The sequence below is a fragment of the Diadema setosum genome, chromosome 7 (genome assembly GCF_964275005.1).
Source record: "Diadema setosum chromosome 7, eeDiaSeto1, whole genome shotgun sequence".
Lineage (NCBI taxonomy): Eukaryota > Metazoa > Echinodermata > Echinoidea > Diadematoida > Diadematidae > Diadema > Diadema setosum.
The window spans coordinates 17,104,185-17,116,209 of record NC_092691.1 but is presented as its reverse complement, the minus strand read 5'-3'; the positions used below and the strand labels follow the sequence as shown (position 1 = coordinate 17,116,209).

General features: G+C 37.3%; 1 protein-coding gene across 2 annotated transcripts; it reads left to right on the top strand.

Moving 5' to 3' along the window:
- The first annotated feature begins 2,523 nt into the window (after positions 1–2,523).
- LOC140230604 (DNA-directed RNA polymerase II subunit GRINL1A-like) lies at positions 2,524–10,236 on the top strand. Of its 2 annotated transcripts, none has more exons than XM_072310746.1 (6): positions 2,524–2,606; positions 4,317–4,458; positions 5,208–5,763; positions 6,368–6,456; positions 7,957–8,061; positions 9,153–10,236. In XM_072310746.1, the coding sequence occupies exons 2-5, from the start codon at positions 4,346–4,348 to the stop codon at positions 8,051–8,053; spliced, it is 855 nt and encodes a 284-aa protein (XP_072166847.1). In that variant the 5' UTR covers positions 2,524–2,606; positions 4,317–4,345; the 3' UTR covers positions 8,054–8,061; positions 9,153–10,236. The 2 variants fall into 2 exon arrangements, with proteins under 2 accessions (XP_072166847.1, XP_072166846.1); XM_072310745.1 differs by having other exon boundaries at positions 2,529–2,606; positions 4,297–4,458.
- Positions 10,237–12,025: the final 1,789 nt, after the last annotated feature.

Below are 12,025 nucleotides of genomic sequence, written 5' to 3'. Positions count from 1 at the left end.
ATATGTCTCGGTGCTCTTTTTGCAGAAAGGACAGAGATCATCCGAAACAAACCCACATCTCAACAGATTAACTTTTCTATAAAGTGCACCATGAAGAAGTTTAAACTGAAATTCTCTAAGCTTTGGGATAAGAGTTGTGACTCTGGGTCGGAGAAAAATATCTTGGGTTACTTTTGAGGAGAAGACGAAAATTACTCTGTTGATCTCCTACTTTCAATGTATATAAATGTTGTAAATCAGTTTAAAAAATGCGTGTAAATCTTCCTCGAAGGTATGTCACCAATCCTAATTTCTTTTCCATGTAATTTTAACCAAATATCATACACTTGAAAAGGTTTATTGCTGACCCAGGATAAACTAAACCGTCCACTTTTCAAAATTACATTACAAATCCTCCAAACATATTCAATTTCCTCACTACAGAACCCTGCTTTCTGAAAATAAATAATCGGCCGTATACCTTTTCCATCCAAATTGTGACATAATCTATAAACATTTTTCCTAAATAAATTTTCATTATATATCATTTTACCTTTCAATAATAAAAAAAAAAAATCTATTATTAAATACTATTCGATACATAAACCCCTCTTCTAAATCTCTCAAACTTCCCAAATCTTGCCACGCTTGTAAAATCTCTTTATAAAATTTCGGAACTTTCAAAGAAAGCTTATTCATTTCAAAATTACACTGAAAAATTAAAATTCCACCAACTGACTTAAACACATATTGAAAATACTTTTTCCAGGTCATATTCTTTTCTCCACAAAAAAGTCTTTTCACCTACATTACTCTTTGAGCTTTAACGAACAACTCAAAATTCATCATTCTAAGTCCCCCTTCTCCATAATCTTGATACAAAATAACCCTTTTAATGCGATCTTTTCCTTTCCATAAAAAATCTAAACAAATCTGTTTAACCTCTGCAAATACCCACGAAGGAACAACAATTGACGATGATATATAATTCAATTTAGATAATGCGTATGTTTTAAGCAAATGAATCTTACCCATCAAAGATAAATCTCTTTGTTTCCACCAACTTAATAATCTTTTTATTTTACTAAGTATCTCTTTATAATTCATTTCTTCTCTCAATTTCAAATCTGTCGAAAAATAACCCCATAGTATCTTCACCTCTTTCACCAAATTACCAAACGAAAGCTCCCCTACCCTATCCCTGTCTTTTCCTATCCACAATATTTTTGTTTTTCCCAAATTAACCTTCAAACCAGTCATTTCATAAAAACAACACAAAATTTCATACACTCTTTTAACCGAACTCTTATCTCTGACAAAAATTGTCATATCATCAGCATATAACACTTGTATAACTTCAAAATCACCCAGAGTAATTCCTTTAATACCTTCAGCACTCCTCAATGCTTGCGCAAGAATTTCAATCACAACCAGAAATAAATATGGCGACAGAGGATCACCTTGCCTAACTCCACGATCAACATCAAAATAACCAGTTGAAAACCCATCATTCATTGTACAACTACTAATTCCATTATACAAAATTTTTACCCAAGAACAAAAATAAGGACCAAAACCAAACAATTCCAATACCTTAAACAGAAACTCATGAGAAACAGAATCAAACGCCTTTTCAAAATCAACTGCAATTAAAAAACTCTGCATGTTATTATTCAAACAATAAAAAACCATATCATCTATTAACCTTATAGCTTCTCCAATATTCCTATTTTTCATATACCCCACCTGATCCGGCTTAATATATCCTCTAATACATCCTTCACTCTATTCGCTAAAACTTTAGAAAGTAATTTATTATCAACATTCAATAAAGTAATGGGTCTATAATTCTTAATATGTAAAGAATCTTTACCATCTTTTCCTATCAAAGTAATTACTCCTTGTCTCTGCGATGTTGAAAGAATCCCTTTATCATATGCTTCATTAATAACATCAACAATCAGACCTCCGCGATGGCCAAAAAGTCATATAAAATTCCACAGAAAAACCATCATTACCCGGTGATTTGTTCAGTGCCATAGTCTTTAAGGCATTAAAACATTCCTCGAAATTCGACTTTCATCACTTAACCTGGGGATATCGGCGAAGAAACAGTTTTCTGTATAATCTTCTTCTGACCGTTTCCTTTTTGAATACAATTTCTCATAAAATAACTTGATGACACGCAATATTTCCCTTTTATTTCGTGTTATATCACCATTTTCATTATATAATATTCTTTAATATAATAAATACATGGATGGATTCTAAGTGCACACACACACACACACACACACACACACACAACAAGCCGGGCCGGAGAACAATCTGAAGTAGTCTTGACCAGGGAAAAAAGAAAGGTGCTTCTGATCGGGTCATAATTATAATCTTCTACAGAAACCCTCATGAAAAGTAAAACGAGAACAAGCTTTGCCAGAAAAGATGCAGAAACCCACACCATGACGTCAATATTCGATACACGAATCGTACAGGGAAAAAGCATGAAAAAAAGAAAGAAGCAACCCAACAACAAGAACAACAGAGGGCCCAGCGAGTGGACGAACGTGCATCAGAGCAGTTGTAGCAGATAGCTCCTGACGTCGACCTGTAACAGGATATTGCACCAGGTATGCATGTTTTCACGGATTTCTTGGGGGTTATCGTTGATATTCTACTATGTTTTTTCTCCAGATGTTTGCTCTGTCCCACTATCTCCAAGGCTTCAAGTCGTAAACCAAACTACTGTTTAAAAATGGTAGGCCCTAGGTCCTAACTAGACCATGTCTATGTTACTAGTTTTTCATGTGTTTAGTCTTAGACTAACACAGATTTACGTATGCGGGACTAGGTATTGACTTTGTTTCTGCCTGGCAATCCTTGAGCCAGAGGGCATTTCATGAAGCGTTTTGTCAGGTATAGACCTTATATAGATGTTTTCTGACAAAAATCTGGCACCGATAATGTAGGGCCGTAAAGTGCATGATTGCCCTGAGGAAAATCCTTGCATCTGATCGGCTAAGACTAAAGACAAAGAGCAAATTTGTCATACAAATTTAGGCTATCCTGGGTTTTAGGCAAATTTATTGCCATGATATAATTTATTGGATAAAGCCAAAGGCTTAAGCGCATCTGCATCATGAAATGCCCCAAATTCGGCAAAATGTATGAAAATCATCGAAACTTTTAGATATCTAGGTTCTTCTCCGATTTTTGGAAAATAGACTTGAAATAGGCCTATAGCCTATAGATAGGCCTACCCCTCTCCAAAAAGTTGTCTTTTTTTCCTAATGGGGTACACCCCACTGTGACTTTGAAATTCTTTACAACTAGATCTAGGCCCTAGTTGCTTTTTAGTACTACTGTAAAAGTGGAAATTTTCGCGGTGTTGAAATTTTCGCGCATTTCGCGCAACCAGAAACTAGCGCGAAAATAAAAACACGCGAATATTTTTGCTTGCCATACGTTCCTGTGCGTGATGTCTTGATTCCGCGGAATTAAAAACACGCGAAACTCTTCTGACCCGGCCTAGCGCGAAAAATTAGTCGCGCGAAAATATCCACTTTTACAGTATTATGCATACAACTGAATTTTTTCTGGAGATAAAAACAACATTTTACCACCATGATGCAAATAATAAGTTTCAAAGTTTCTTACTGTGAGGAAGTCACAATTCCATCACAGTCCACCAACTACAACATATACTATGATTACATGAATACCACTTCATTGTAGGAGAGTGAGACTGGGAAAGAAGTTGTGCAAACCAAATGGATGTTTATTTGCGGAATGAAATTTTCTTCAGCTATTAATTGAAATCTTTGTAGCAATGGTTATCACTGACAGTAATACACTGCACTCAATGTCACTGAGTACCAGTAGTCATTTCTCATGCACAGCAGTGTTAAACTGACACTTAACAGATAAAAATTTCATGATACAGTTTATAGTTTGTTGACAAAAATGTTGCTCAGACACACCTATTCAGCAAATGTCCCAGACATCACTCCTACCCAGGGAATCATCCTCTTGGGTTATTATACCTCAACATGTCCCGAGGTCAGTCACCCTCTGGTGTATGAATTAATACACCCTCTTCTCGGGAGACTGATTTTGTTCTATTCACAATGAATTTTTCACAAGGAATCAGAATGAAAAGAGAAGATCCCGGTTACCGGATGGTAGTGGTAGTCCAAGGGAGTATTATTGCTGCTTGCTGAAATGAGATTCTATAATATCCATTAGTCTCAGTTATCCATGACAAGACCATTCACAACTTTGATCTGTCCTGTCTTTCATCTGTCAAAACTTTATCAACAGATGTGCTTATGAATTTGCAGATGGAATTGTGACACAATAATGTTCCAAGATGTATGTTGGAAGGCAGCCAGAGAAGCAGGGAGAACTTGGCGATCTTGCAGACAAGAGTGTGATTGAACTTCGAGATCTTCTACAGAGACAAGAAGGCCTCCTGGCTAATAAGTAAGTTCATAATGCCTTTTCCAGTTTCCTGCAATCATGACTGAGGGCTATCTGTGATTACCTGTGGTATTGTGTTTGATGAAATCACTGTATTTTCTTTGTATGTGTTGTCTAGTTTAGAGAAAACAAAATGTTGATGTCAATTTGTTATTGATAGGGAATATCCAACATGCAAAGTACAATGTATGTTTTCAACCAGATATCTCACCAGCTGCATTACTTTCTTTTATGAATACATGTTGTGATTTTTGGTGAGTCATGCCAGATATTAAGCTATGGTAATTCCAGTGCAAAATATGGTAATCGTGTCTTCTTGTTCATTTTTTTTTTTTTTTTTTTTTTTTTTGGGGGGGGGTCAAATTGTCTGTGATTGAGAAATCTGTGTGTGTGTGTGTGTATGTGTTTTCCAAAGTTAACCCAACAATGCTTTTTGTCATTTCATGGATATCCTGTCTTGAAATACCAAATAAGATACCGGTACTGTATAAGCTGTCATTTTCATGTGCAGATATTTTCACAAATGAGGAGGTCACAGACATTTTTGCTATTTGACACTGGGGTTATTGTATAAATGTAAGTGTGCTATTGCCCTAGCATATGTCAACATTATCAAGAGATGTTAAATTTGCAGTCCAACAGTGATTTGCAAAATTCTAAAATTAAGCCCCAATTAAAATAATAGCTTAAAGTAATAATGGTTATGAATGGATACTATGATGCATCGTCATTAAAATGCAATTTCTTTACAGGCCATTTCTCAGCAAGTTGAAGGACAAAGGAGCAAAGGTTGAAAATCTTATTGTCAGGCTTCGGAAGGCAATTGCTGATAAAGAGGAGGTGGACCAGACAATGCAGTTGTTCCAAAAAATGGATCTAGAAAGTGGTAATACTTCTGTCAGTGAGATCACAGGGAGACCACCTGCCAAAAATTTTGATGAAATGGCCGAGTCTGCTGTGGAGACCAGTGCAAAGGTGGAGAGTGACAGTGGTAGACTTCTGTATGGACAGAAGACATCACAGAAGACATCAGGGAGCCCAAGAGAAAAGTTGGATGAGTCAACTGCTGGCAGGTCCATAACACCAAAAGCAAAATTCCAACCACACAGGCACCTAAAGTCGACCTCTATTCCTGATGACCTGTCACGCCCGGCTCACCAGATTTCAAGAAAGGGAGGAACAGGGAGCCAACACAGAGAACCAGATTTTACATCAGCCAGGATGTGTCCACTGCGAAATCAAGAAGCACAAGTTGTTGACTTACAGGAGTCAGCCAAACTTCTGGAAGAGCAGAAACAGCATGTCGAAGTAAGTTTAACATCCCTGTAATTACTTGATTTTTCCTTTCTGGAGAAACAGTTGCACATAATTATGAAGCTGTAAAATAATACCAGTGAAAGAGAGAGAACAATACAGTACATGATTGAACCATTGCATTATCTAGTGAAATAGACAGTAAGTTTGAATCTTTGATTGGAAGTACCTAGTAGATGATGTAGATTAGGTGAAAGGAAACAGTGTGAGTCATTAACTACTTCAATAGAAATGTAAATGTTTGATACATTGTATGCATACCGGTATTCAGCTTCAAGCTTTGCTTCATTTCTCTCATATCTCCACATGGTAAGTCATCTGTGATGTCAAAAAGCACTGTTCTTCAAATGAGTAAGGATATTGCCATCACCGTGGCTTACCATGAATCCATATAGTTAATAATTTGCAGTTCAGTCTATGTTAGTAATTAGATGATGCAGTAAACACTACATTCAATCTCACTTTTTCTCTCATATAAATATTATTCATCTCTCAAGTTATGTTCTTCCCTATTCAGTATTCCTATTATGTGCTGTAATTGAAATATCTCCTACAATGTTGCCTAACCTGTGTCATTCTCCATGTTACTCATCCTTAGGCCCTCATTGCCAAACAAGCTGCTGAAAGATTAAGTGAGAGACTGAATATCACAATGGGAGATTTCATCCCTACTATCCAGAAAGGAAGGTATGGCATATTCATATTTGCAAAGTACATCAAATACTTGGTATAACCCCTGTTAACCCGTTGAAGACTACTGTAAAAGTGGATATTTTTGCGCAACTAATTTTTCTCGCTTGGCTGGGTAAGAAGAGTTTCGCATGTTTTTAATTCCGCGGAATCAAGACATCAATTACTGGAACATATGGCAAGCAAAAATATTTGCGTGCTTTTAATTTCGCGTTAGTTTCTGGTTGCGCAAAATTTCAACACGGCAAAAATTTCCACTTTTACAGTAGTCGTGAGTATACTCGGGCAGGCGTCTATGGGAAATGCGTGTTGTAGCAAAATCAGCCCGCCCTCAACGGGTTAAAGAGCAGAGGGAATGTTTACAGCATTAATCAGGGACTAATGTTAGATAGCATCAGTGGGAATGTCAAGACTTGGTACAGATGATCTCCCAACTGCCAACTTGTCCATCCCTCAAAAGCTGCTAACTTCTTTGTATGACCCTCTTCAGTGTGGAACTCCCAAAGAAAAACAAACAAACAAACAAGCATGGAGTACTTTCTTCAGTTTCAATCACTAATTTGCAGCTTTTGTGGTGCCATAGTGTCACTCATTGAAAGCAGTTGCTGTTACTTTTTTGATTGACCCAGTAAATACACTTTTACACTTTTACAGTGACTTTACCCTGCATGTGTGCCATCAAATGATGTTGAGTGATGTTGCATGTTTGTATAGCAATTTAGTATATGGTGTATCATGAACTGTTGTAATTTTTACCTGTGTAATGTAACTATGTATGTCTTCACTCATTTGTTCAAGCAATTCAAGCTTGAAAGGTTGTGTGTATTTTGTAACATGTCCATTGCTAGATCTGAACAAAATTTAAATGGTTTCATGTGTTTATTGTGCCTTGTTATTTTTCTCACATGCATTGCATGGCTTGAATTGTTAGAATAAAAAATATCCATATTTGCTATGCACCCCCACAAGATTCACCAATGAGCATAATTTATTGGGTATCATAAGCCCAAGATGCCCAACAATTTTGAGTGGGAATTAGGAAACCCCAAATATCCTCCCACTCCTTTAATTCATGCCACATTGCTATAAAGAGTTTAAAGCTTAGAAAGAAGTCACCATGTTACAAACATTGTCATTGACTTTATATGGACTTCAAGTGTCACATTGATTTTGTGTAATTTACAATACATGTAGCAAAAAAAAAGCTGCTGAAAACTGCTTATAAATCCAATAGTGGCAAGCCAATGGAGTAAAATGGGGTCAGAAGGGGCCTGAGCTTTTGATCCTAGCAGAATCTTCGTCAGAGGCTGGTCATTTTGCCTCTGACGAAGATTCTGCCGGGATCAAAAGCTCAGGCCCCTTTTGACTCTTATTTACAATACATGTTAGATGTAAGATTGAAAATATGCATTGTGGATGTGCCAGTCTTTTATATATATATCCATGCACTGAATACTGTGTAGTGGTACATTTATTTTTTGTAATATCTGTCCATAGTTACCGGAGCCAAGACACCAATGACATGTCAGGGGAGTCCTCAGAAGACAGTGAGGAAGATGAAGAGGAGAATGATTCAGAGAAGGATGACAGTTGATGAGAAATGTATGTACTTTTCTATTTGATTTGGACAGTAGCAGAAGTAAGGTATTGTGGAAAACATGTTCAGAATTGCTTGCAGTGCACTGAACCTTCTCTTTGTAGTCATTGCATATCAAGCATTATCATCAAGGAAGATTGGGAGATGTATCTTGCCTATGTAGCAAAGAAGTCATGCAAGTAGACTTTGGATGCGTGACATTATATAAACAACATATTATCTTACAAATTTCTATGGCTGGAGTTATAATTTGTTGGGTTCCTTTGAACGTAATGGCCCGAATTCACGAAGGTGGTGCAATGGAAACCAATTTGTATGGAGCGCCAAGGTGTCACATGGCCTATTTCGTCCCTTAATGAAATGATTGATTTAGTAACGAAATAGGCCATGCGACACTTGGCGCTCCATACAAATTGTCTATGGTTTAAACCATGGTTTCAATTGTACCACCTTCGTGAATTCGGGCCAATGTGTTGATCAAGGCAAATTGAAGAGATTCATGTATTTGTGTTTTGTTTGTAAATTTGATGAAGCAATATATCATGTCAAGGATGTTAGCCGTATTTCTGGTGCTCAATGAGGCAAATGTATCTGGACACACAATTCACTTTTGTTATTCCTGCTTTTACTAGTAGTTGCTGGTAATTCAAGCTACATGCAATGGCGTACAGTACTTTAGCTGAGTGTATCAACCTGTTAGAGAATTAAATTTCTTGATAATGATGTTCATTTATGAGACAATCTGGGCTCCATTTCAGAAAAAGTTGATATGGTAGCAACTCTTGCTGCATGACAATTGTCATGATGGTAATGACAGGAATTCTCCTTCCTGATTGGCTGTTGCTACAGGAAGTTGCTATTTTGGTAAGAGTTGCTATCCTAATATCTTTTCTTCTTTTTCTTTTCTTTTTTTTTTTTTTTTTTTTTTTTTTTTTTTTTAAATGGGACCCGGAAGGCATCAAAAGAGCTTACCAATCAATTTTTGTAGAATGTATCTCGAGAGTTTTTATATTTGAATGTTTTTTTTTCCAATGTTTGGAAAAAAAGATTAACAGTTGTCATTCTGTTCATATTTTTCTGTCATTGTCATTCACAGCTTGTGCTACATGAAGCAGCAGAGTAGGATAGGCTATGTCAAAGAAAACACAGTGATGGTTCCTACGAGTTATCGTAAGCTGATGATCACATGGACAGGTCGACAACAGATTGCATCTTGTACTTCAGATTTGAATGTCTTGACAACTACCATCAATGACCTATGCATACGAGAGCAGAAGACAAAGGGCATGCTGCGAACTGACTGGAGTTAGATTTGCATCCTTCATTTTGGTATGGTATTTCACGTACTGTATGTAGAGCACACATCCTGTGATGGATAACTGAAGGAAAGGAGAGAAGTCCAGACATTCTGTCCATCACACTATTTTTCTATATTGAATTGCCAGCAGACTGCTTTAGAAGGGCTTTATGGATTCCATCTGGGCCTGAGATTTATTGTGTGTAGCATCAAACTGTTTAGGGGGGGGGGGGGATCTTTCATAATCTATTTCATACGCAGTGGAAGGATTTTGGGGTTAACTGATTATGTGTATGTAATATGTTTAAACATAAACATCACCACCTTTTGATATACTAAAAGGAGACTTCCAATAATCCTTTTCACTGTTTGTTACTTGGTATTGGTATGTGTGAGAATGGCTTAGTTGGTGCATCTATGGAGTTAATGCTTTGGCATCGAATGATTTATGAATGTAGTTTCAAAGAGAAAGTGGATACCAGTGGACGAATGTCAGCTCTTGGCCCTGAGTAACCTGGCTGACTATGGAATACATGTACCAAGGATGTACTGCAAAGAAGGATGGCATTACACAGTGTATGCCATGAAATAAACTTTTTAGTCAGAACAAAGTTCGGTACTTTACGGCTCGTAGAAATAAAGTGAAAAATCAATTAGTACATGTATGAACAAATCAATACATCACATCTATATACAAGGTTGTAATAATGCCGCTGCACAAAATATACTATTTCAACGTCTTGGCAGACATAATTATAAACGTAAGATTTAATGGTAATGTGGCACCCGAGAAGAGGTTACAGATGATGAGCAGAGCTACCGATCATCAGTCCTTAGTCTGTTCTCATGATGCTAACATGGAGGTGTTCCTGAGTTGTACAGGTGGACGACAGATGCGTCACACATGCAGCATGAGAATGGCAAATGAGGTGGCAGGGCTTCGAATTGATTTGAAATTCGACGAGTGTTGAACAGTGCCGAACGATGCCAAATGATGACGAACTATGACGAGTGGAGAATGATACGTGACGAGTGACACTCGGTCAATGACATATGCTGAGTGATGTCTGCTGAATGACACGTGGTGAGTGCTGCATGCTGAATAGCACGTCATGAGCCCAGCGCATCCCTGAAGCTAATAAAGTTTCATGTTATCAAAAGGGGAGAGTAATTCTGTCACCCCTACCTTCTCCCTTATATTTACTCTGCCACATTCATCTTTATCACACACACAAAAAATAATAATAATAATGATCAGTTTGTATAGATACATGTGTATCAGACCAACCTCTTAATCATGTAGCATCTGTGCAATACTACTTTATAAATCCATAAATACCCGATTTAATTGACATTTAACTCACATCCAAACCGCCTTTTCTTTTCATTATTTCTACTTCAAAGTGATACATATATTCACCTCGAGTACTAAACACAACTGATAAACACCTCAAATGATCTTTTGTTTTTTGCTTTGCAAGATTTTAGACAATCCTTGATGGTAGGACTATAGTGCAGAGTCATGCTGTGCAATAGGCATTTACATGCAGCTTGCTTGTCATTTGATCAGTCAGCTGAACATGATTGACTTGTGTGATATGAAGATAGGCATTTCCTTCTTTATAATCTGAGAGTGGTCCAAACTCTGTCTTCCAATGTTTTTGGTCTTGGTTCACTGGGCAGGGGGTCTCTTTCACAAGCCACTCCGCTATCTCAAAATCACTAATGGATGGCCAAAATTGCACTCTTTTTTTTTTCCTGGCATCAAGTCTTTTCAGGTCCACCAAAGGATCTGGAAGATGTTTTCTGTTTCCGACCAGTTATTCTGCATACTGTTTCAACTGTTCTTCTTCAAATTCATGTCACAAACATAGCATACATAGTTGTATAGATATTATTTTTTGGACCTGAATTTCACTTCGTAACGAAATTACTTTAGAATGGTGTTGTTGTGATTGTTTGGGAGTGCACTGTACACTGTAGTATCCTTTCATCATTGCTTGAAACACAATGCATACAATAATTATTTACAAAGGACCATGCTAAGGGCATTTCTGACTTCCTGTTCACATATTCTATCTTATGTAAATAGACATACACAATACTCAGTAACTTGATCCAAATTTATCGTTATTGAGAGTGGGATGGATTGGTATGAGCAATGGATTCATCATCGTTATCACCATCACTGTCCACATAGTGGCCATTGGATTCAGGTCGATTGTATTGAAACTGTGTTTATTTTGGCCTGGGACTTTGCCTCATGGTTGGTTTTAGGGGACAAGCAGGGTCGTCTAGAACCTTGGATGTTGGGGAACTGTCATATGGTAGTAACAAATTTGATGCAGAACTCTGGGAACAGCAGTGCCCACTTCCTCGTGGATACTGGGGAGTCACCCATTACAGATAACATATACACATCACCCCACTGATTTGCATGAATTTCCATAAAACTTGGTACAGATGTGTGCCTTTGGTTGTAGATGTGCAAGACGCATTTTTCGACAGTACCCGAAGGTACGTTGCCATGGTAACGGCATATTAATGGCAGAAGATCAAGGAAAGATCTTGCGGATTTAACTACTTCCTCAGTTTTTTGACCAAAGCTTATGAAATGTTGTTTTGACCAAAGCTTATGAAATGTTGTTTGGCGGGGGTATAACCAGTCGCTG